Source organism: Symphalangus syndactylus, chromosome 4, assembly GCF_028878055.3.
Source record: "Symphalangus syndactylus isolate Jambi chromosome 4, NHGRI_mSymSyn1-v2.1_pri, whole genome shotgun sequence".
Classification (NCBI taxonomy): Eukaryota; Metazoa; Chordata; class Mammalia; order Primates; family Hylobatidae; genus Symphalangus; species Symphalangus syndactylus.
Window position 1 is genome coordinate 46,649,711 of NC_072426.2, and position 26,875 is coordinate 46,676,585.

At 40.9% G+C, this 26,875-nt stretch overlaps 1 protein-coding gene across 7 annotated transcripts in view; it reads right to left on the minus strand.

Annotated features, from left to right (window-relative positions):
- Window positions 1–26,875, minus strand: part of ASCC1 (activating signal cointegrator 1 complex subunit 1) — a 131,087-nt gene that overhangs the window by 20,254 nt on the left and 83,958 nt on the right. For 5 of the 7 annotated variants that reach the window (XM_063637210.1, XM_063637212.1, XM_063637209.1 and 2 more), the window contains 2 exons: window positions 22,055–22,179; window positions 18,118–18,203 (listed from right to left, as the gene is read on the minus strand). In XM_063637210.1, coding sequence (XP_063493280.1) covers window positions 18,118–18,203; window positions 22,055–22,179 — 211 coding nt within the window. The remainder of the gene's footprint in view (window positions 1–18,117; window positions 18,204–22,054; window positions 22,180–26,875) is intronic. The other 2 variants (XM_063637213.1, XM_055274625.2) reach the window with 1 other exon arrangement.

Here is a 26,875-nt window from a genome sequence, read left to right on the forward strand (position 1 = left end):
AAGGCCACTACAATTTAAGAAATTGGTATCAGGCCAGGCGTGGTGGCTCATGCCTGTAATCCCAGCACTTTGGGGGGCCAAGGTGGGTGGATCATTTGAGCCCAGGAGTTCAAGAGCAGCCTGGGCAACATGGCAAGACGTCTCTACAAAAAAATACAAAAATTAGTTGGGTGTGGCAGCACACGCCTGTAGTCCCATCTACTCAGGAGGCTGAAGTGGGAAGATCACTTGAGCCTGGGAGACTGAGGCTGCAGTAAGCCAAGATGATGCCACTGCACTCCAGCCTTGGGTGACAGAGCAAGACCCTGTCTCAAAAAAAAAAAAAAAAAAATTAAAGTTTTAACCTACAACTGAGAGAATAAACTCTGAATTGAATTTCTGGTTGATTTATACCGTTTTCTCGCTTTCAATTTGTAATAATAATGTTCACATTTGAGTATTAATTCTAAAATTGTTTCCTCCCTGGGATATGGGGAAGAGAGCATCTTTTTTTTTTTTGAAACGGAGTCTCTCACTGTAGCCCAGGCTGGAGTGCAGTGGTGCGATCTTGGCTCACTGCAAGCTCCACCTCCCGGGTTCATGCCATTCTCCTGCCTCAGCCTCCCGAGTACCTGGGACTACAGGTGCCTGCCACCACGCCCGGCTAATTTTTTGTATTTTTTTTTTTTTTTGAGACGGAGTCTCGCTCTGTCGCCCAGGCTGGAGTGTAGTGGCGCAATCTCGGCTCACTGCAAGCTCCGCCTCCCGGGTTCACGCCATTCTCCTGCCTCAGCCTCTCCGAGTAGCTGGGACTACAGGCGCCCGCCACCGCACCCGGCTAATTTTTTGTATTTTTAGTAGAGACGGGGTTTCACCGTGGTCTCGATCTCCTGACCTCGTGATCCGCCCGCCTCGGCCTCCCAAAGTGCTGGGATTACAAGCGTGAGCCACCGCGCCCGGCATTTTTTTGTATTTTTAGTAGAGACGGGGTTTCACCGTGTTAGCCAGGATGGTCTGGATCTCCTGACATCGTGATCCGCCCGCCTCAGCCTCCCAAAGTGCTGAGATTACAGGCGTGAGCCACCACGCCAGGCCAAGCATCATTTTTTAAGAAGACATCACAGCTTCTAGCGTAGTGAGCTTCACTCGTTTCTTTTACCTCTTTCCACCAGTGTCCTCTAACATTTGGAATAACACTTAGCCATTGTTGGTACAAAGCCCCAGAAGCTAAAACAGTTTCATTTGGTCTGGTCTCTAACAAAGAGCTGCTTCAAAGTGGACAGTGCCCTGTCACCATCTCTGGGTCCAGATTTATATTCTGCTACTGGTTTGTTTATACTGTAGCTAAAAACACACAATGCAGAATATACGTACAATGGAATAATATTCAGCCTTAATAAGGAATGAAATTCTGACACATGCTACAACATAGGTGAACCTTGAAAACATTATGCTGCGTGAAATAAACTGGACACAAAAGGACAAATGTACAATTCCACTTACATGAGGTAGCTAGAGTAGTCAAATTCATAGAGACAGAAACTGGAGTGGTGGTTACCAAGGGGAAGGGGAAATGGGGAGTTGTTCATTAAAATGAGTTTTAATTTGGAATGATGAAAAAGTTCTGGAGATGGATAGTGATGATGGTTGCATAACAACATGAATGTACTTAATGCCACTGAATTGTACACTTAAAAATGGTTTAAATAGCCAATCTTATGTATATTTTACCAAAATTTAAAAAAACAACGGCCGGGCACAGTGACTCACACCTGTAAGCACATCACTTTGGGAGGCTGAGGTGGGTGGATCACTTGAGGTCAGTAGTTCAAGACCAGCCTGGCCAACATGAAACCCCATCTCTACTAAAAATACAAAAATTTGGCCGGGCGCGGTGGCTCAAGCCTGTAATCCCAGCACTTTGGGAGGCCGAGGCGGGCGGATCACGAGGTCAGGAGATCGAGACCATCCTGGCTAACACGGTGAAACCCTGTCTCTACTAAAAATACAAAAAATTAGCCGGGCGTGTTGGCGGGCGCCTGTAGTCCCAGCTCCTCGGGAGGCTGAGGCAGGAGAATGGCGTGAACCCGGGAGGCGGAGCTTGCAGTGAGCCGAGATCGCGCCACTGCACTCCAGCCTGGGTGACACAGCAAGACTCCGTCTCAAAAAAAAAAAAAAAAAAAAAAAAAAATTTGCCGGGCATGGTGGCACACGCCTGTAATCCCAACTACTCAGGAGGCTGAAGCATGACAATCACTTGAACCCAAGTGGTGGAGGTTGCAGTGAGCCGAGATCCTCCACTGCACTCTAGCCTGGGCAACAGAACTAGACTCTGTCTCCAAAAAAAAAAAAAAAACCCCAATATACAATGGACCCAAAGTGACCCACTTATTTCATCAGTGAACTACGTCCAAAATAATATGAACAGTCCTAGAAATGAACATATAAAATAGATAAGTATTTTCTACAATAAGAGCAGACATTCCATTCAAAGAGTTCATAAGAATGACATCACAGGAACCAAATACAATTGAATATTTATTCCCCCTCCCTCAAATGCACCAAACAAGCATGTAGCTTAGTGTTTTATATTTAGTAGGTATTCAATAAACTTTACCAAATATTTATTTTCATTCTGATAAGAACCAGAAATGATTTTAAGAAAGGTAATGCTAACCTCTTAATTTTTTTTTCCATTTCTTGTTATTGTGCTGGCTGGGCCCTTTCAAAAACCCTGCATCATTCCCTGCCTGACCCAGGACAACACATGGAAGTATTCCAGTCCCACTGCAAAGAGGAATAACCTGTGAACAAGAATTCAAAAGAGAGCAAAGGTATTTTACAGACCAGGGAAGGTGCATCTTCCCAGAATGGATGTTGGCTTCTGCCAAAAATCAGCCAATTTCTTGTTTTTCAGTTCCATGTTAACAATGGTTTCACCTCACTGACAGCCTATCTTCGGATGCTCTCATTAGTGTTTTAAGACTTCACTGTCCAGGCAAAGTAACACATAAGACACATTTAAAAATTCCAAGGAAAAGTTTTGGTGAAACACAGCTTAGATTTGAATCTTCCTTTCCCTCACCCCCTAAATAGACTGAAATAAGAAGCTACAACACCAAACTGAAGCATTTCAAACTGTACTTTTTCCTTATATATCTGATGCTCTAAGGAACTGCCCAATCACGTGTCAGAAGTCTTTCAGATCCTTTAAAACATAGTATATTGTTTTTCTATTGCTTACAAAATATGAAAAGCCCCTAATAATCTTCTGCAATCTCCTATTTTTATAGCTTTTCATCATCAAAGAAGGGAGGCAGAGCCATATCTTATCACTAACAAAGCACCATATTCTAGCAAGATGTCTTGTCACAATCTCCTTCCTAAACTTTCACAATTTTTTTTTTTTTTTTTTTTTTTTTTTTTTTTTTTTTTTGAGACGGAGTCTCGCTCTGTCGCCCAGGCTGGAGTGCAGTGGCGCAATCTCGGCTCACTGCAAGCTCCGCCTCCCGGGTTCACGCCATTCTCCTGCCTCAGCCTCTCCGAGTAGCTGGGACTACAGGCGCCCGCCACCACGCCCGGCTAATTTTTTGTATTTTTAGTAGAGACGGGGTTTCACCGTGGTCTCGATCTCCTGACCTCGTGATCCGCCCGCCTCGGCCTCCCAAAGTGCTGGGATTACAAGCGTGAGCCACCGCGCCCGGCAACTTTCACATTTTTCTGACATTCATGCTAATTGTAAAATTAGCACCATTTACTTGCAAGTTCAGTGCACTTTATTTTTCATTCAATATTTTTTATTAATACCTTCTGTAATAAGGCATAAATGAAGCTGCAAACAAAATCACTGTCCATGTTTCAAGTTAATCAGTGCATACCACAGAGAAGAACACAATTAATTTTGGATGTATTTTGAAATAAAAGAAAGTTAAACGTACATTTAAGCTCATTATTATCTTTATCAGCTGAGTCTTGCTATGTGTAGTAATAAAATTGCAATCAAATTTAATTGAGAAATGAACTTGAAAATTTTGAGTATGAGCTATAGGTATATTCAGTTTGCGGCTCTCTTTTCTTGAGTTGAGTAACCTAATTTTTAAAAAGAAAGAAACGCCTGGGCATGGTGGCTCACGCCTATAATCCCAGCATTTTGGGAGGCCGAGGCAGGCAGATCACGAGGTCAGGAGATCAAGACCATCCCGGCTAACATGGTGAAACCCCATCTCTACTAAAAATACAAAAAATTAGCCGGGCGTGGTGGCGGGCGCCTGTAGTCCCAGCTACTTGGGAGGCTGAGGCAGGAGAATGGTGTGAACCCGGGAGGCGGAGCTTGCAGTGAACTGGATTGCACCACTGCACTCCAGCCTGGGCGACAGAGTGAGACTCCATCTCAAAAAAAAAAAAAGAAACATTTGCTAGTAATGAAAATAATTAATTAAACAGAAATTCAATAGGATTGACTCTTGTTAACTAAATCTTTATGACATAATTAGTTTATCTTGAGGGCCTATTAAATAAGTGCATCATATTTAATCATAAAGCAAAATTGTGTTGGGTGAAATAAAAGAAAAACTAAACTCTAACCTCTAAGACAGGAGTCAGCAAACTTTTTCTTTAAAAGGCCAGGAGGCCACACGGATTCCACCACAAGTACTCAACTGTGCCAAATGGTGTGTAAGTAAATGAGCTGAGCTGTGTTTCAACAAAGTTTTACTTATTTGGATTTCACATAATTTTCGTATCATGAAATAGTATAGTATTCTTCTTTTGATGTTTTTTCAATCATTAAAAAATGTAAAAACTATTCTTGATTAGAGGGCCATAAAAAATACAGGTGGTGGGCCAGGTTTGGCCTTCAAACAGTAGTTTGCCAAGTCCTGCTTTAAGAGTTTATTATATGAAGTACAAGGCAAAAAATATCCCCTCTGGCAAATCTAGTGTTCTATTGATGCACAAGAAAAAATCTTTTTCTTCTCCCCTTCCAAAATCTGATGTCTGTAGCAAACAGTTCCAAAAAAGTTTCCTGAGTGCCTGCCAGGTGCAAGACACATTGCTAAGCACTGAGAGGCACCTAAGAGGTCTGTGAACAATCAAAGTAGGGAGAGGTGGGTAGCTGAGAGATGGAGAGAGCTCTATTGATTTGGATGGCTCCTACCATTAAGGAAGAGGTAGTATCTGTATTGGACTTTGAAGAACAAGTATCATTTGAATATACGAAGACTGTAGTAAAAGAAAAACACATAGATAAGGACAAAACCTTAGGGAACAGACATATTATGGAGTGAAGTTTTTAAAAAGTACCTCCAGAGTCAGGAAGAAAACCAGGAGAGCCAACTGCCACTGAAGCCAAGAGAAGAAAGCATTTTAAGGAGAAAAGGACTTAACACTCTCAGTGCGGATACTGGGGAAAAAGTAAAAGTAGGTCAAGGCATTAAACAAATGGGCTATCAATGACTTTTTACAGTGTTGTTTTGGTGTAATGGTAGAGGTGGCAGACAGGTTGGAGAGAATAAATAGGGACTAGACTGAAAGGGACAGTGATAGGAAGAATGGCTTTATAGTGCTTATTCAGACTAGAGAAATGGGTTCTCCTTCCTTAAAACAAAAAACACTCTCATGAAAGATGCAGCTACCTTCTTAGTAAATTGCTCTAATAAGAAACACTGTAATAAGAAAGTTGTTCTTTATACCAATTAAATTCTTACACTCTTTGAAATCAAATGGCCCAATTTATGTGGTAAGATCAACAGTTAATAAAAGGTACATCTATCGTAAACATTGCAAAAAGACACTGCCAAGAATCGACAAACTCTTCTGGAAGGTGCTATATAAACACAGGCACACCCCAAATGTTTAAGTGTCCTACTAAGCTCCTAAGTGTATGTCTGTCTGTCCTTCTTTCTTTATAAAATTTTTTATTTCAACATAGTTTTAGACTTATAAAAATGTAATAAGAATAGTAAAAGGAATCCTGAATAGTTTTATCCTTCCTTCTTTTTTAAAAACCTACTTCAAGAAAAGCATTCTTTGGCTGAACTTCCTGCTTTTTGTTCTTTGTAATGTAGATATTGCCATTAAATTTTGGCCATCAGTTTAAAAACTGTTAGGACTCAAGTAGTTTAGTTAATGTTGTCCATGATTCAGTCACAAGCTGTAAGAAAGCAAAGTACAATATAAGCTCACTTAACAGAGTTCCTGTTTAAAATTCATTGGGCTTCTTTAATCTTTAGATTGATGTTTTTCACCAACTATGCCCCATTCTCTCCTTCTGAGGTTCCAATTAAATATATGTTAGATCTTCTCACTTACTATCCTGAATGTTTTGTTCTCTTTCTGTAATTTTTATCTCTGTCTATGCATCATTCTAGATAATTTCTTCTGATCTAACTTCCAGTTCACTATTTCCCTCTTCAGCTATGTCTAATTTGCTGCTAAACCCATACACTGAGCTCTTTATTTCAGTTATTGCCTTTTATAGTTCTAACATTTCTATTTGGTTCTTTTTCAGAACTGTTATATTGGTTTTTCTTTTTAATAGTTCCCAATTCTCTGATAAAAATTTTAAGCTTGCCAGCCAGGCACAGTGGCTCATGCCTATAATCCTAGCACTTGGGAGGCCAAGACAGGAGGATCACTTAAGCCCAGAAGTTCGACACCAGTCTGGGCAACAGAGTAAGACCCCATCTCTATATTTTAAATTTTTAATTTTCTGAGATGGAGTCTCACTCTGTTGCCCAGGCTGGAGTGCAGTGGCGTGATCTCAGGTCACTGCAACCTCTATCTCCCAGGTTCAAGCGATTCTCCTGTCCCAGCCTCCCAAAGTGCTGGGATTACAGGCGTGAGCCACCATGCCTGGCTTTTTAAATTTTAAGAATTAAAAAACAAATTTAAGCTTGGCTTTGATTTCTTCGAACACAGTAAGCATTGTTGTTTTTAGTCCAAGTCTGATAACTCTAATATGTCATACATTTATGAGTTTTATAAGTCTGTTTGCTTATTGTGACTGGTTTCCTCTTATGTCTAATCATCTTTGACTGTGTATTGGCCACTTTTGGAGAAAGTTCCCTGGAGGAATATTTTTAGGCAGAGGGTGATGGTACCTTCTTCCAGAGATTTCTGTTTGCTACTGCCATATGCCTGGAAGTACTACCAGTTCAGAGCCTCTTTTATCCAAGATCAAGAACTTAGGGTTTATTTCCTCCTTTTAGAACACTAATGTTAATTTTTGCACTGATTGAGAACGCTGTTTGTCATATTTTCCCCTCATATTTTCTCTTTGCCATTTGCCAGAGATTTCCTTGACTCTTGTAATCTTTGATTGAATATATATATATGTGAGTGCATACATGTAATCTCCAAGGACTCTCTCATTCTCTAATTGATCCTTTTAAATAACATTTTTACTTTCCAAATGATTCTTCAGAAAGTTGTATATCTGTTTCACTAACAATTGTCTACTTCACATGATTGTCAAGAATAATGTAATTGCTTTCAATGCTATATATAAAAGCTATTACAAAATATTAGTATGGCCAACTGAACTGCAGTTTGTGTATTAGCATTAAAAGCCTGGAGAAGAAGTGACATCTGCTAGTGATTTTTCTTAAACAATATTAAAATATCCAGTCATAGAAATATAACATAGTAAAAAAGGCACAAGAGCCATGGTAAAAATCAAGGGACAATAACTTTATCCTAAATTCCATTTGCTGTTATATATTCTGCTATAATAGTGCAATGGGACATTTAGCAATAGACAATCAAGGAAAGACTTTCTGAGAAATTTGAGTTTTGAGAAAAAAATCTAAAGAAGAGCCAAGTGACTAAGAAAATAATTTACGGCCAGGCATGGTGGCTCATGCCTGTAATCCCAGCACTCTGGGAGGCCGAGGCGGGAAGATCACGAGGTCAGGAGATTGAGACCATCCTTGCTAACATGGTGAAACCCCATCTCTACTAAAAATACAAAAAACTAGTCGGGCGTGGTGGCACACACCTATAGTCCCAGCTACTTGGGAGGCTGAGGCAGGAGAATGGTGTGAACCCGGGAGGCGGAGCTTGCAGTGAGCCAAGATCGTGCCACTGCACTCCAGCCCGGGCAACAGAGCGAGACTCCATCTCAAAAAAAAAAAAAAAAAAAAAGAAAAAAGAATTAATTTTCGAAAACAGTATATAATATGGCTGAATATTTAATTGAATAATAAAATTGGATAATAAAAAGATACAATGTTTTCTTCCTCAAATGAAATAATATACTTTGTGGCTGGGCATGGTGGCTCATGCCTGTAATCCCAACACTTTGGGAGGCCAAGGTGGGTGGATTACCTGAGGTCAGGAGTTCGAGACCAGCCTAACCAACATGGTGAAACCCCGTCTCTACTAAAAATACAAAATTAGCCGGTCATGGTGGTGCACGCCTGTAGTCCTAGCTACTCAGGATGCTGAGGCAGGAGAATTGCTTGAACCTGAATGAAACACCGTCTCAAAAAAAAAAAAAAAGAAAAAGAAAGAAATAATATACTTTGTAAATGCTAGTCTCCCTTTGCAAGCATTAATATCTTTTTTTAAAAGCTACAAGACTTCTAGTTTCCAGTCTAGCATTAAGGACTTTGGAAGTCACCACTCCATCCTAACAAGTGAAAAGCTGAACAAACTGAAACCTTGACAACTCTTCGTAGGACTGTCAGAAAAGTGAGGTCGGGGACAAATTGCTGCCTCCAAAACTGGAGACACACACAGGTGGATACAGAGAATCACAAGGGAGCAGAAACCCACAGGAGAAACCTCCAGAGAGTGGAGTAACCTAACTGTAATTAACGAACTGCTAGAGGCTGTGTGGACAAGTCTAAGAGTTAGAAACTCCAGGGAACCACCTCACCAAAGGTTTTTGTAGTTTTACCTCCAGGAGCTCTACTTGGCCTCCTGCTTCCAGCAGGGGGAGGAATAAAAAAACCATTCTGAAATATGCCAGATCACTTTGTTCTTAACAAGGCCTGCCCTCAGGAGAAACTATTTTACCAGAGCCTAACCTGCTGGGGTTTTATGAAAGCTTAACATACCTAGGGGAAGGATGATATCCAACTCCAGCCCCCTCTAGCCATCCACAGTGGGCAAGAGAAATATGCAGCCCTAGTGGACACTAACCTTCCGTGTGTAGGAACCCCACCTCAGCTCCCTCCAGCCTTCCACATAGGGGCCCCTCTAACCATCCTGTCCCACCTAACGGGGGTGATGAGAAGCATAGGTGACATTCACAGTCCAGTGGCACAAGCTCACCACAAGACTAAGACCTAATCACAGAATTACAGAACACTTCCCCTCCCTCCAACCTTACCATCACACCACAGTACATCATGTCCCTTTCACCCAGTACATCATGTCCAGATTCAACAAAAAATTACTACAAGACATAGTAAAAGGCAAAAAAAAAAAAAAAAAAAAAACACACAATTTGAAGAGACAGGGCAAACATCAGAACCAGAATCAGAAATGGCAGGGACGCTGGAATTATCAGACCGAGAACAACTATGATTAATATGCTAAGGACTCCAATGGATAAAGGAGACAACATGCAAGGACAGATGGATAATGCAGGCAGAGAGATGGAAATTCTAAGAAAGAATCAAAGAGCAATGCTAGTGATTAAAAGCACTGTAACAGGCTGGGTGCAGTGGCTCACGCCTGTAATCCCAGCACTTTTGGAGGCCAAGGCAGGCAGATCACCTGAGGTCAGGAGTTTAAGACTGGCCTGGCCAACATGGTGAAATCCCATCTCTACAAAAATACAAAAATTAGCCAGATATGATGGCGGGTACCTGTAATCCCAGATACTCGGGAGGCTGAGGTGAGAGAATCGCTTGAACCCAGGAGGCGGAAGCTGCAGTGAGCCAAGACTGCACCACTGCACTCCAGCCTGGGCAACAGAGTGAGACTCCATCTCAAATAAATAAATAAGTAAATAAATAAATAATAAAAATACTGTAACAAAAATAAAGAATGCCTTTGATGGGCTCATCAGCAGACTGGACATGGCTGAGAAAGAATCTCTGAGCTTGAGGATATGACAATAGAAACTTCCCAAACTGAAAAGCAGAGAACAAAGACTGAAAAAACACAACAGAATATCCAAGAACTGTGGTACAACTACAAAAGATATAAGGTACACACAATGCAAATACCAGAAGGAGAAGAAAAAAAGGAATGGAAACAATATTTGAAGGAATAAAGACTGAGAATTTTCCTAAATTAATGTCAGATTCCAAACCACAGATCTAGGAAGCTCAGAGAGTACCAAGCAGAATAAAGGCCAAAAAAAAAAAAAAAAAAAATTGTAGCTAGGCATATCATAGTCACACTTCTGAAAACCAAAGATAAAGAAAAAATTGTGAAAGAAGCCAAAGGGAAAAAACAAATACTTTTCCTATATAGAAGCCAAGATGAGAATTACATTTGACTTTTCCTCAGAAACCATGCAATCAAAAAGAGATTGGAGTGAAATACTGTTGAGAGAAAGAAACTCCATCAACCTAGAATTCTGAATCCTGTGAAATTATCCTTCAAAAAATGAGGGAGAAACAAGTATAAGCGATATGCTAAGAAAAGAGAGAAAAAGAAATTATATATAATGCTCAAATAAACCAAAAAAAGGCAGAAAAAGTGTGGGAGGCGAAAATAGAAACAAAGAACAAAGGCAACAAATACAAAACAGTAACATATATAATAAACATTAATCCAACTATATCAATCAATAATCACTTTAAACATCAATGGTCTAAATACACCAATTAAGAGACAGAGAGTGTTAGATTAAAAAAAAAAATAAAGCACCCAAACAATATATTGTCTACAACAGACTGACTTTTTATTTATTCATTTATTTTGAGACAGGTCTCGCTCTGTCACACAGGCTGGAGTGCAATGGTGCAATCATAGCTCACTGTAGCCTCAACCTCCCAGGCACAAGCGATCCTCCCACCTCAGCCTCCAAAGTAGCTGGGACTACAGGAGTGCACCACCATGCCCAGCTAATTTTTTAAATTTTTTGTAGAGATAGGGTCCCACTGTGTTGCTTATGCTGGTCTTGAACTCCTGGGCTCAAGTGATCCTCCCATGTGGGCCTCCCAAAGTGCTGGGACTACAGGCATGAGCCATTGTACCCAGCCAAGAGACTCACTTTAAATATAAAGACACACAGAGATTAAAAATAAAGGGATGTCCCAGCATACATGGGATCTTAAAAAAAAAAAGAAAAGAAAAAGTAAATAAATAAAGAGATGAAGAAAGATATACCATTCTAACACTAACTGAAAGAACGTTGAGTAGCTATATTAATTTCAAATGGAGCAAACTTTAGAGCAAGGAAAGTTATTATGAATAAAGAGGAGCAATACATAATGATAAAAAGATCAACTGTCCAAGAAGACCTAACAATCCTTAACGCATATCTGCCTAAAAACTGTCAAAATACATGAGGCAAAAGTTGACAGAAGCAAGAAGAAACAATGAACTCACTATAGTTGGAGACTTTAACCCCATATATCAGAAATGGACAGATCCAGAAGGCATAAAATCAGTGAGGATATAGTGGAACTCAACAGCACTACCAACTGACTGGATATAATTAACATCTACAGAATATTTTATCCAACAACAGCAGATTACATGTTCTTCTCAGGCTCATAGGAAACAGTAAGACAGATCACATTCTGGGCCATAAAATACGCTGGAATAAATTTAAAAGAATAGAATCATACAGTGTCTGCTCTCAGGCCACAATGAAATTAAACTTGAAAGTGGTAACAAAGATAGCAGGAAAATCCCAAAATAGGTGGAAATTAAACCACACACTTCAGCCAGGTGCAGTGGCTCACGCCTGTAATCCCGGCACTTTGGGAAGCCAAGGTGGGCGGATCACAAGGTCAGGAGTTCGAGACCATCCTGGCCAACATGGTGAAACCCCATCTCTACTGAAAACACAAAAATTAGCTGGGTGTGGTGGCACATGCTTGTCATCCCAGCTACGTGGGAGGCTGAGGCATGAGAATTGCTTGAACCTGCAGGGGCGGAGGTTGCAGTGAGCCAAAATCATGCCACTGCACTCCAGCCTGGACAACAGAACCAGACTCAGTCTCAAAAAAAAAAAAAACAAAAAAAAAAAAAACACACACACACTTTAACCAACAAAAAGACCTTAGCTACCACACCCTTAGCTAGGTGTGGCAGCTCACTCCTATAATCCCAACATTTTGTGAGGCTGAGGTGGGGTGATTGCTTGAGCCCAGGAGTTAGAGAACAGCCTGGATAACATAGTGAAACCCCATCTTTACAAAACAATTTAAAAGAAAAATTAGCCAGGCATGACAGTGCATGCCTGTAGTCTCAGCTACTTGGGAGGCTCAGGTGAAAGGATTACTTGAGTCCATGAGTTCAAGGCTGCAATGAGCTATGATTGTGCCACTGCACTCCAGCCTAGGTGACAGAGCGATGAGGCCCTATACCTAAAGAAATTAAAAATTAACTTTTAAAAAAGAAATTTCAAGAGAGATTTAAAATATTTTAAGCTAAATGAAAATGAAGATACAACTTATCAAAATTTGTAGGATACATCAAAAGCAGTGCTTAGAGGGAAATTTATAGTATTTAGTGCATATGTTAGAAAAGAAAAATGATATTAAGTCAATAATCTAAGCTTCTACCTTAGGAAACTAGAAAAGTAAGAGCAAATTAAATCCAAATTAAGCAGAATAAAAGAAATAATTTAAAAATCAGAGCAGAGGCCGGGCGCAGTGGCTAATGCCTGTAATCCCAGCACTTTGGGAGGCCAAGGCGGGCAGATCACAAGGTAAGGAGATCGAGATCATCCTGGCCAACATGGTGAAACCCCAACTCTACTAAAAATACAAAAAAATTAGCCAGGCGTGGCAGCGTGCGCCTGTAGTCCCAGCTGCTGGGGAGGCTGAGGCAGGAGAATGGCATGAACCCGGGAGGCGGAGCTTGCAGTGAGCCGGGATAATGCCACTGTGCTCCAGACTGGGTGACAGAGCAAGACTCCGTCTCAGAAAAAAAAAAAAAAAAATGAGAGCAGAAATGAAAATAACTGAAAAGAGGAACTCAATAGAGAAAATCAGGAGTGAATCCTAATGTAAACGGCGGACCGTGGGTGATGATGTGTCAATGTGGCCTATCGATTTTAAAGATGTACCAATGTGGTATCAGATGCCAATAGTGGGGGAGGCTGTGCATGTGCAGGGATGGGGGCATTTGGGAACACTGTACTTTCTGCTTAATTTTGCTGTGAACCTGAAACTGCTCTAAAAAATAAAGTTTATTAAATTTTTTAAAAAGTGACCGCATAGTTCTAAATCTCACCTCTCTTCTCTGTCCTCTAGAAAAAAAAATGAATTTATCTTTTCAACATTCTTCTAATACTTCAAAACAAAATATTCATTCAAAACAAGCCTCTCCCCTGAGAGTGTTTAAGAAGTTAATTGTGCTTTTGTTCCCTTAGGATAGACTGACTAAAGAGTCTCCCGGGAGGGGCATGGGAGGCAGGCTCTACTCTTTGACCTTGGTAGTAGTCACATTGTTCATTTTATGACTATTTGTTAAGCAGTAAATGTATGTCTCATGTACATATATAAATATATACATATATATTTCAGCAAAAAAGAATAAACAGTATTTTTAAAAGCTTCCTTCATAAAAATGTCTCTAAGTAAAGCAAACTAAATAAAGATCTCATTTAAATTTATTCATTATAATTGTCCTTTTAAAGGCTCTAAAGAACAGAGATGGGACGAAACCAAAACTGAATGAAATACTTGGGTGGCTCATCCACATCTTTCAAGAAAAGTCTCAATGTGGCTAGAGATGTAAAACATATTTTCAGGGGAAAGTATTTAAAATTAATACAGTTAGTTTAATACTGCCAGTCTCTTCTTTCTCTAAATTAAAAGATTCTTATATATAAAATAGAAAAGGTACAAATTCATCTCCCTTTTACATCGCTTATATTTTCCAGGATTTTTAAGTGTCTAAAGAAATGGCACTTTTACACTATCCTCTGACTTTAGACCTATAGTACTTTCCATTCTTTCCCAAGTATATCACTGTGCCTTTATTTGTACCATATCACCTTCTCTGATGAGTACAACCTAGGGCTCTAACGCCTCCTCTTCACTCTGCAGTCAGAAGCTATGCTTTTGAACAGTTAACATTGTACCCCTGGTTCAATCTGCTGAGAGTGCAATCTTGGAATACTGATTCTATTGCTTAAGACCCCAAACAGACTGTCATTACCTCTCTCCCCAGAAGCTGGCAATTAATGACCATTTTACTTCTAGCTAGTGAGGGAGCATTTACTTCCAGGCAGTGTGTCTTTAGATCAGTATGATTTCTCCAATTATAAATTTATCACTGCCTATGGCTATACAAACAACATCTTTTTTTTTTTTTTTTTTTTTTTTTTTTTTTGCTATCTCTTAGATTAGAAATGGATATTCTCTGAGGGGGCACCATCCCATTAATTTGGCCTAGGTCTTCTTCACTCATGCATCCTCCTTTTGGAGCTATCTGGCACTTTTCCATAAAAAACCACCATAACCAAATATATTTGTTCTTTTTCAGGTTTGAATAACACAGGAGAATGATTCTAGTTGTCAATTCTTAATTCAAAGTCTTTCTTAGGGAAAGACTTTCTTATTTTAACTAGGAATAACCGGACACTAGTATATTACAGCTGCAACAACTCTCAAAAAAAGCCGTACAAAAGAAAAATGTGGCTTCCATCTGCAATAGTCATTAAAGATTTCTTTTTTTCTTATTAAGGCACCCAGAACACATATTATACCAAGCCAAAAGGACCAATTTTCTTCATGGAGTAGAATAGCAATTGGCTGTTACTCATTAAATTCTTACAGCAATGAGCAATGACTTTCTTTCTTGTTTTGTTTCTCTTTGAATAGTAGATGAAGTTGATTTTTTTTCTGAAGCTGCCTCCCATCACCAGCATTCCTGATCCTTGGCCTATGTAGCTGTTAATATGCTGCACACGTATGCCTGGGCTCCTTAACAACCAATACAGTTAACCTTTCTGTTTACTCCAAGTCAGTTCCTATCTTGTTAGTGAAATTGATTTTTTTTCTTTCTAAACATAATAATTTCATATCGTACAAACACTATATATATGAAGTCCACTGGTTTTCTAAATCCTGTTTTTATTTTAAGGGCTTCAGGGGGCATGGATTCTCATGTTTTAATTGAGAAAGACGTGTCCATTCATGGTAATGCCAAAAGGTGGGTGGACTATGGCTACTTCACAAACATATTTAATTGCCTCTGTGTTGGGGGTGGGAGGTAACTGTTGAAGCCCACATTTACTTTTATTTTAAAAAAGAAGTTAATTCTCTTGATTGAACATAGGTGAAAGATTATTTTTCTGGAACTAGTGATTAAAGAATAAAATATTAAATACTATACTAAAGGATACGTCGCCATAACTATCTGTGGTCAAAGGCACTTGTCCGTAACTCAGGTTTTTATATTCTAATTGTCTATTAACTATCTGTACCCCTCATGGACTGGAAGCTCCTAGAAGGCAAGGATTGTATCATAATGACTGTTTCATCTTTAAGGCACATAGTCTGGCAGATGGTATACAGTCAATAAGTATTTCTGTTAGTGTTGACATTATATTCGATACAACAATCTAATTATTAACTAGCTATGGTTTTAGACTAATTGACACACTCACTGCCCCACCATTTATAAAACAAGCTTTAATTGGCCATTATCCCAGATCAGGCAGATATGCCCAACTTCATATATCTAATGGTCTCTACCTAAACACTGGGCATCTTTACGGGAGGCAGCAGAAAATAATGCTCAATTTGTGAGTTTTGAGTCTTTCTGTTCTGATTCAGATTCTGCTACTAACTAGCAGTACCTCTGGCAAGTTACTTTACCTTAGTAGATTTCGTGTCAGAGATTAAAGTGGAGAATTGGACTAAATGGTCTCCAAGAACCTAGCTAGGTCCAGCTCTAAAAGTGACTGGGCTTGAATTAATAAGGGTATTACTGATATAGCAAGTCCTTGTCAACACTAGAGGGAGCTACATTCATGTCATCACTGGGGTGGTTCAGAAGATTTCAGGAAAAAGCAGTTAAATTGAAAACTTACTTTCCAGAATGAGAGAAATTCTATAGCAAGTAAGAGCTCCACACTACTCATACGGCCATCCAACAGGCTCTCTGCCATCACCCCACTCTTATAGATGTCAAAGCACCTCACACCTGACTTGTACCAACACACAAGGCTTGTTTTAATTCCATGAAAACCCAGCTGGCTCTGAGCCATTCCTAAAGATTTCTTTTCCCATTCAGTCTATTTTCTTTCTTAACCAAATTAACAACAACAAAAAGCAAAGAAATTCATTGTGATACTGGAAAATCCCCAAAGAAGGGCGATAAAGGAGGAGAAAGATTCATATCACACTGAAGCTGTAGCCTAGAAAAAACAGTAAAGTTAACTACAACTGAATTCATTAGCAGCCTGCCACTCAAACCCAAAGCTACCTCAAAAACAAGAAAACGGCCGGGCGCGGTGGCTCACGCCTGTAATCCCAGCACTTTGGGAGGCCGAGGCGGGTGGATCACGAGGTCAGGAGATCGAGACCATCCTGGCTAACACAGTGAAACCCCGTCTCTACTAAAAATACAAAAAATTAGCCGGGCGAGTTGGCGGGCGCCTGTAATCCCAGCTACTCGGGAGGCTGAGGCAGGAGAATGGCGTGAACCCCGGGGGGCGGAGCCTGCAGTGAGCCGAGATTGCGCCACTGCACTCCAGCCTGGGCGACAGCGAGACTCTGCCTCAAAAAAAAAAAAAAAAAAAAAAAAAACAAGAAAACTACTCAAAAAGAAAACATATTAAGGAAAGGAAGGACTCGGCATAGCTCTGCAATGCGGGTGCGGGAATGCCTGTCTGAGTTGATGGCTGGCACTACCCTATTGGGCTCCATGGTAAGCAGTCACAGCTGCTGAAGAGTGATGTCATTAATTAAGGCAATGGGGTCACATTAGGCATTTGGCAAAAAAACTGTAAAGCGACAAGATAAGGGAATGGAGGGTGGGATAGGGAAGAAAAAGTAAAAGCATTTCTAAAGCTAAAGTTTATTCTGACATTATTATATACTCCCTCCTCCACCTCAGCAAAACACCCATAGCCTTGAAAATGACCTAAACCCTTACAGAGCAAGTGAAAAGAATTAAAAACCTCTCCATTAGTATCAACTTATGTTTCTCTTTGTCCGGAGGAACAATGGCATGTTAACCTGATAGAGAATGCATAAATCATGAATATTACAGAAGGGTAGTCTGTTAGAGAAAGACAAATGTAATCCTGAAGAATCCCTTTACTTACATTTCATAGATTAATTCAACACTCAGAAAGGCAAAGCTTCAACGGTCAAAAATGGACCATCTACTTTTTAGGACATAGGCTGTTCCTGAGTAAAAATGGATTATAAAGCCACTACAGAGATTGACTTTGTGGGTAAAGAGAAAAGTCTACTAAAACAAGACAAATAACTATTTTCCACTCAAAAAAATGCAAGCTCAAACCTCTAGAGGTAAGTACAGAGTAAAATTTAGGTTGAAATCAACTTATTTCTATGAATCCCAAGTCGTTGGAATACCTAAGGGTTTCTTTTTTTTTTTTTTTTTCTTTTCCTAAGTGTTTCTTATATCACCAATTTCAGGCAGGGTGCAGAGGCTCACACCTGTAATTCCAGCACTTTGGGAGACAGAGATGGCAGGGTCACTTGAGCCCAGGAGGTCAAGGCTCCAGTGAGCAGTGTTTGTACCACTGCACTCCAGCCTGAGCAACAGAGCAAGACACTGTCTCAGATAAACAAATAAACAAACAAACCAGCAATTTCAAATACTCTAGAAGTGTCAAAGCCTTAAGAGGACCACCTACTTTTCCTCTCTTTCCCTTTAGATAATTAAAAAAAACAAGTATGAGAAAAAGTATGAAGAAGTATGAAAATATATACTCTATTGTTAAAAGGAGAACTACTTGTTTTCTTCCCTTATTTAGGACATGTGCCAAAGGATTTCCAATTCACTCTGCTTCATACCAACCTTTAAAATATTTCGGCCATCAAATGATTCTCTTTCCTTGAAGATATATTTGCCATCCACTGTGTAGAGATTGTACCTGCCTTCAGCTGAAAATATTCCAAAGATAATGTTAGAAGCTTAGACTGATTGGTTGTTTTCTCTTGGATTTCTATAGGTACAACTAGCAAAATTTTCATGTACTACCTGGAAAGTGGCATAATGCAGAGGAAAAACGTCAGGCTATGAATCAAGAGACCTGGCTTCTAGTCTCAGTTCTGTCAACGATTCATTCGATATACATTTATTCATTCATCTATTCATTTGACATTCTCCAGGCACTCACTATATATTCCTAACTATGCAACTAGCTATATTATTAGGCAAATTATGTCTCCATTGCGGACCTTAGTTCCTCATTGACAAAGTGAGAGGTAGGACTAAGTGATCTTCAAGGTTCCTTACGTTCTATAGATCCAAGAAAAGTGGCATATAATTTTAAATATGTAAAAATACATAAGAGTTCACACATTAGCTAGTCAAAACTGCTGGCACTCATGCTCTGGGTTGATTTAAGGACTTCCTCCAAAGGAAAAAGAGCCCTTTAGTTGCAATCAAAAGTATCCTTACAGACATTCTACACAGGAATGCAGCGAATCTATGACCTTAGCCTAAACCAAGCTGTGCTCTAGCTTCTTGAGTTAATTTGGGTTGCATATCTCAAAAGACGTCCTTAAAGGTTGGCAAGAAAAAGAATATCAAAGGAGAGGGAAACAGGAAAGAAAAAAAATGTAACATCATTTCATGTCCTTCTCAAGTAAAAATTCAATACAGGAGAGTCCAGAGTACAAAAAATTCAAAGCATCCTCAAGAATTAACTCAGAATATTTTCTGAAATATTAATCATTTCCTACCCACTGACAGACCTTCAAAAATACTTATTTCCACCTTTAAGTACGTTATTTTACTTATGTAAGTAAGGAGAGTACTAGGCCAGAATTGATGAAATACATCTAGAGTTTTAAAAACTCCATGAACATAATACATAATACATTTCAGCTAGCCTGTTAGAGTTGCACATGGGTAACTATGGAACTATTTCTCTAATGAGAAGAATGCTCTTAATCAAAGATCCCAACCCCATGCATATTTCACAACTAAAATTAAGAGAAAGAGAATGTGTGAAGTTGCAAAAGAACAACAAATAAATGAATACCAAATAAATATCAAAAAGTGGAAACAACACAAATGTCCACCAATTGATGAATGGATACATAAAATGTGGCATATCCATACAATGGAATATTATTCAGCCATAAAAAAATGAAGTGCCAGGCATGGTAACTCCCGTCCGTAATCCCAACACTTTGGGAGGCTGAGGCAGAAGGACCACTTGATCCCAGGAGTTTGAAACCAACCTGGGCAATATAGTGAGACCTTGTCACTATAAAAAAAAGTTTAAGCCGGGTGTGGTGGCTCACGCCTGTAATCCCAGCACTTTGGGAGCCCGGGACAGGTGGATCACCTTAGATCAGGAGTTGGAGACCAGCCTGACCAACACGGTGAAACCCCGTCTCTACTAAAAATGCAAAAATTAGCCGGGCATGGTGGTGCATGCCTGTAATCCCAGTTACTCAGGAGGCTGAGGCAAGAGAATTGCCTGAACCTGGGAGGCAGAGGTTACAGTGAGCCAAGATTGCACCATTGTACTCCAGCCTGGGCAACAAGAGCAAAACTCCATCTTGGGGGAAAAAAAAAAAAAAGTTTAAAAATTAGCTGGGTGTAGTGGCATGTGCCTGTAGTCCCAACTACTCAGGAGGCTGAGGTGGGAGAATCACTTGAGTGCGGGAGGTGGAGGTTGCAGAGAGCCAAGATCACTCTACTACACCCCAGCCTGGGCAACAGAGACCTTGTCTCAAAAAAAAAAAAAAAACCACACACAGAAAACAAAACAAAAAAGGAATGACGTATTGATATGTTATAACATGGATGAGCCTTGAAAATACTATGCTAAGTGAAAGCAGCCAGCCACAAAAGATCACATACTGCATGATTCTGCTTATATGAAATGTCCAGAACAGGCAGCTCTATAGAGAGACATAAAGTAGGCAAGTGGTGCCTAGGGCTTGGTGGAGGTCGGGGGAGGGCAGAGTGAGAGGGGTAGGAAGAAATGGAAAGTGACTGCCAATGGGTATGGGGTTTCATTTTAGGGTGATGAAAATGTTCTAGAACTGATTGTGGTGATGGCTATACAACTTTAACCAGACTAAAACCCACTAAATTATATATATATCAAGAGAGTAAATTTTATAGCATGTGAATTATATCTCAATAAAGCGATTATATTTTGAACATCTGCAAATAGAGGGATAACTAGACTGTGAACACACAACACTCTCTTACATAAAGCTCTAGTGCTAACTGAATATAAACCTGGATCCAAACAACTTAGAATATACAGATTCCTACATATCTGAACTCTTTCTGTGTTAAGAGATTAGTTAATGATGGACCATGATATGGTTTTAAGAGCTCTAAACAAATATTTAAGGACTAAGACAAATGGAAAATGTACTGATAGCTAACAAATGTCTAATAAAATACTGTCTATACCTGCAACGCCCAAAACAGTGGCCACTATCCAGATGTGGCCCCATAAATTTTAATTAAAATTAAAAGTTCACTTTCACAGTCTCACTAGCCACCTTTCAAGTGCTCAATAACCCCATGTGTCTAGCGGCTACCATATTGGACATCACAGATACAGAATACTTCAATCGTCACAGATTTTTTTTTTTTTTTTTGAAAAGGAGTCTTGCTCTGTTGCCAGGCTGGAGTGCGATCTCAGCTCACTGTAACCTCCGCCTCCCAGGTTCAAGTGATTGTCTTGCCTCAACCTTCCAAGTAGCTGGGATTACAGGCATGTGCCACCACACCCGGCTAATTCTTGTATTTTTAGTAGAGACGGGGTTTCACCATGTTGGCCAGGCTGGTCTTGAACTCCTGAACACAAGTGATCCACCTGCCTCAGCCTTCCAAAGTGCTAGGATTACAGGCGTTAGCCACCGAGCCTGGCCCCCAACTAGATTTTCTAAAACCAAGGTCAGGGCCCAGGAAAGGAAATGAAACCAGAATATGTGATCTTGGTGCTGCTAGTGTATTTTGAACCACGAGTCTTGGAAGGAAGAGTTGCATATGGCTTGAATGTGTGACTCCTGATCCGATGCTGACTGTAATAGAGAAGCTTTCACTTTGGAGATAGGGACAGGAAGAAAAGAAAACTTCTTTTTGAAATAAACAACTATCCCAAATCAAGGATTAAAACAAGGCATTTTTATAAAAAGGCTCAGAGTCCATGAAGAAAAAAATTATTTTAACACAAGGTTTCTCAACCTCTGTGCTACGACATTTTGGGAAGAATAATTCTTCGTTGTGGGGGACCGCCCCACGCATTGTAGAGTGCTAGACAGCACCCACTAGATGCCAGCAGCAACCCATCTCCAGCTCCCTAACTACGATAACCAAAAATGTCTCCAGACAATACCAAATGTCATCTGGGGGCAAAATCACCCCCAGTTGAGAAACACTGATTTAACATTTACTTTTACTAGCTCACCTTCCTTTTTTCTCTTTAAAAAAAAAAAAAAAAGCCACCAAGTATTGCATGCGACATACTTATGCCAAAAATTTATTCACTGTTTATATAAAATTTACCAGAGCATCCTGTATTTTTATTTGCTAAATATGGCAATCCTATGTGTGACAGAAATAAAAGATCTGGAAGGCACAGTCCCATGCTATATATGTTCTTGCCCACCTCTACTATGCTCATCAGAATAAGCTAAAAGGTCTAAAAAAGAAGATATATCAGAGATTCTTTGATAGCCCATTCTAAGTAAACCTCAGAGATGCCACAATGCCGCTGATCACAAACTGTGCTATAGTTCTCTGGGGGACTTACCATTGGGGTCTTTCCTGAATAGTGTATTCATAACTGTAGCATGCAGTTTCACACTATTCCACTCTTTCACTATTAGTCCAGATGCCTGAAAACGTTCCAGCACTCGATCAACTAATTCTTGCAGCCTGGAGAAATTGGAGAAAAGTAGTGCAGAAATCTTAGTAAACTTCTGAACATGCGATTACTAATTCAACAATGTTTATGGAGCCTGTGCTCTGTGCTAATCACTATACAAAGCCCTGCATCACAAGAGGAAAAAGAAGGACTCATCTCCCACCATCATGGAGCTAAAGCTCAGTCTTGTTTGCCTGCTTAACAGATAGTAGAAATAAATGATGGCAATATATTATGGTGAGTGTGAAGGGAGTGATCAACTCTACCTGGAGAGGGCCAGGTTTCCACAGGAGGTTTAGACATAGTCTGGAACTATCATTAAAGATTTGCAAATAACGCCAGGGAAGGAGGGGCACTTCAAGTAGAAGAAGAAATAGCATGTGCAAAGATGCCAAGGCACGCAAGATCACAGCATATTCAAAAAACTGTCAATTATTTACAATACAGCTATGACAGAGAGTAAGAGAAAAGGGACAATGGAGATGAGCTAAGTCTATAAGTAGTGGTCAGATTAGGGAAACCACAGAAAGACTTTCAAAAGGGAATAATGTGGTCTGATGTCCATTTTTGAAAGCTGACTCAATAGCAAAGTGGGAAGGGCTTTAGAAAAGGAACAGCTACAGAGGTCAGTCAGCTAGGTGGCTACTTCAACAGTCAACATCACCACGATGTGTCAGGCATTGTTCTAAGCACTTTTTATCTGTTAAATCATTTAATCCTCATAACCAATTATTATCCCTATTTACCAGTACAGAAGTCAAGGCACAGAGTAGTTACAAAACTTGACCAAGGTCACAAAACTAAGTGGCAAATCCAAAATTAGAAGGGGCCGGGTGCAGTGGCTCATGCCTGTGATCCCAGCACCTTGAGAGGCTGAGGCAGGTGGATCAATTGAGGTCAGGAGTTCGAGACCAGCCTGGCCAACATGGTGAAATCCCGTCTCTACTAAAAATACAAAAATTAGCTGGGCATGGTGGCACACGCTTGTAATCCCAGTTACCTGGGAGGCTGAAGCAGGAGGACTGCTTGAACCCAGGAGGTAGAAACTGCAGTGAGCGGAGACTGTGCCACTGCACTTCAGCCTGGGTGACAGAGTGAGACTCCATCTCAAAACAAAACGAAAAAGAAAAACAAAATTAGAATGTATGCAGTCTGGCTTCAGAGTCCCTATTCCTAAGGACTGCACTATACAGGGGGAAATGGGGACAGGCATGGTGGCTCACACCTGTAATCCCAGAACTTTAGGAGGCTGAGGTGCAAGGATTGCTTGGGCCAGGGTCTGATACCAGCCTAGACAATATAGTGAAACAGTGTCTCTACAAAACATTTTTAAAAATTAGCCACCCATCGTGGCATGTGCCTACAGTCCTAGCTACCAGGAGGCTGAAGCAAGAGGACTGCTTGAGCCCAGGAGTTTAAGCCTGCATTAAGCCATGATTGCACCACTGCACTCCAGCCTGGGCGACAGAGCAAGATCCCATCTCAAAAATAAAGGGGGTGAGGAGGGGATGATGAAGATCTAAACCAAGCTTGTCCAACCCATGGCCTAGGACAGCTTTGAATGCAGCCCAAAAGAAATTCGTAAACTTTCTTAAAACATTGTAAGAATTTTTTGTGTGATTTTTTTTTTTTTTTTTAGCTCATCAGCCATCATTAGTGTTAGTGTATTTTATGTGTGGCCCAAGACAATTCCTTCTTCTTCCAATGTGGCCCAGGGAAACCAAAAGATTGGACACCCTGACTTAACTATGGTGGGGCAGTGAGAACTGAGACAAGGGAATGGGTTCACAAGAGCTATGTGAGAGAGAAGCTGGTGCCCATTCGGATCTGCCTGTGTTAAGGGAGAGGAAGTGGTTGAGAATGACTCCTAAAATGACCAGGTGGTTCATTAACCAAGGTGGGAGGCTGTGGGGAAGCAACTGCTTATTGTTCTGCTGTGTCATCTTGGGGAGGAGGTTAATACTGTGCAGGATTTTGCACATGTGGCACAGGATGCAAGTAGGACATGTCCAGGAAGAGAGATGGAAATACAGGCCTGGAGCCCAGGAGAAAATCTAGGCAAATGACAGATTTGGGAGTTGCCAGTGTAGCAACAGTAGTTAAAAGCATGGGATAGATGCTCTTAACATGGCGAAACCCCATCTCTACTAAAAATACAAAAATTAGCCAGGTGGTAGTGGCGCATGCATGGTGGCCCACACCTGTCATCCCAGCACTTTGGGAGGCCAAAGAGGGAAGATCACTTGAGGCCAGAAGTTCAAGACTCACTTGAGCAATATAGCGATACCTCATCTCTACAAAAAAATTTTTAAAAATTAGCTGGGCATGGTGGTATGCACTTGTAGTCCCAGCAACTTGGGAGGCTGAGGCAGGAGGATAGCTTGACCCCAGGAGTTCAAGGCTGCAGTGAGCTGTGATTGTGCCACTGCACTCTAGCCTGGGCAGCAGAGTGAGATCACGTGTCTTAAAAAAAGAAAAACAACAACAACAAAAAACAACCCTCATTTTCCTATGGCCTTCCAAGTAAGAGTCCAATCCTGCCTGACCCATGTGGCCTTCACAGCTTGGCTTCAGCCGGCCTTTCTGTTTCATTGCTGCCCCTTCCCTTTCTACAGATTTTCTCCAGTCCTTGAATGTATTGTGTTCTTTGATACTGAATCTCTCAATTACTTAGGACAAACATTCTTTTAGAATCACCTTCACTTCTTTGACTCCCTTATACCAGGGAATCTCACTTCTCACCACTTCCAGTGCCACTGTCCCAGCCACCTGGGAACCAGCAAAACAACTGTTAAGGATGAGGAAATAAGAACAGGAAGACTTCAGAGAGGCTGAAATGAGAATTACAAGCAGGAAAAAAGGAATAACCATACAGTACAACACTCGAGAAAAGAAAAAAAGCAAAAATATGCCTCCTTGTTTCTCACAATTAGAGTTCTCTATCAGAGCAGTTTTGCTGGCACACTGGGGGTAGAAATCTTGTGACGGAGGACCAAGGGAGGAGCTAGAGAGGAGGGAAGGCAGGAAGTGAACATAACTCTGTCAAGAAACTTGAAAGGAAGGAGAGAAACGAATACCTGGGGAATCTGAAGATACAGAGTTGAGTGAGGGCTGTGTGTGTTTTCCATGAGGACAAAAAGTTGAAAATGCTTACTGACGAGAAGTTATCCAACAGAGAAAGAAAAGGAAACCAGGCAATAGGGGAAATGGACAGAACAAGACCTTAAAGGATGGTGTGTTCATAGGTGATAGGAACACAGCAGTGAACAAAATAAGCCCCACCCTTGTGCAGCTCACATTCCGGTAGGAGGAATGAACAAACACACATGCACACCTCAGGGTGCCACATGCCTTGAAGGAGATGAAACAGCAGAGAGGGAGTAGAGCGTGAATGGTGGTGGGTGCACTATGTTAAGTAGAGTGATCAGGAACGGTCTCCCTAATAAAGTAACATTTGACAGAGACCTGAGGGAAAAGCATTCTGGAGAGAGGAAACAGCAAATACACATATCTGAGACGGGCATAGGCACAGTAGGACTGAGGAACAGAAAGGATGCCAGTATCTGCAGTGAAATTAGGAAGAGAGAACTGACGAGGTCGGAGAGGTGTGACCAGGTTAGCCAAAGCTCTCAGGCCCGTGGAAGGACTTCAGTAGTTACAGAGTGAGGTGGGAGCTTTTGGAGGGTGTTCGGCAGAAGACTGACATGATCTGGCTGCTGTGTGGAGGACAGACAGCAGTGGAGGCAGGATAGAAGCAGGAAGGCAGTTAGGAGGCTGTGGCAATCACCCAGATGGCTGGGACAGTATCACTGGAAGTGGTGAGAAGTGAGATTCCCTGGTATAAGGGAGTCGAAGAAGTGAAGGTGATTCTAAAAGAATGTTTCTCCTGAGTATATGAGAGATTGAATGTCAAAGAACACAACACATTCAAGGACTGGAGAAAATCTGTAGAAAGGGAAGGGCAGGCTGAAGCCAAGCTGTGAAGGCCACGTGGGTCAGGCAGGATTGGACTCTTATTTGGTAGGCCATAGGAAACCGAGGGTTGTTTTTTGTTGTTGTTGTTTTAAGAGACATGATCTCACTCTGCTGCCCAGGCTAGAGTGCAGTAGCACAATCACAGCTAACTGCAGCCTTGAACTCCTGGGGTCAAGCTATCCTCCTGCCTCAGCCTCCCAAGTTGTTGGGACTACAAGTGAATGCCACTGAGAGGTGAAGCCAGCTGGACTTCCTGGGTTGAGTGGGGACTTGGAGAACTTTTCTGTCTAGCTAGAGGATTGTAAATGCAACAATCAGCACTCTGTAAAAACGCACCAATCAGTGCTCTGTGTCTAGCTAAAGGACTGTAAACTCACCAATCAGCACTCTGTGAAAACGCACCAATCAGCGCTCTGTGTCTACCTAAAGGATTGTAAACGCACCAATCAGCACTCTGTAAAAATGCACCAATCAGCGCTCTGTGTCTAGCTAAAGGATTATAAACGCACCAATCGGCACTCTGTAAAATGGGCCAATCAGCACTCTGTAAAATGGACCAATCAGCACTCTGTAAAATGGACCAATCCAGCTCTCTGTAAAATGGACCCATCAGCAGGATGTGAGTGGGGCCAAATAAGGGAATAAAAGCTGGCCACCCAAGCCAGCAGCCGCAACCCACTTGGGTCCGCCTTCCACGCTGTGGAAGCTTTGTTCTTTCGCTCTTCACAATCA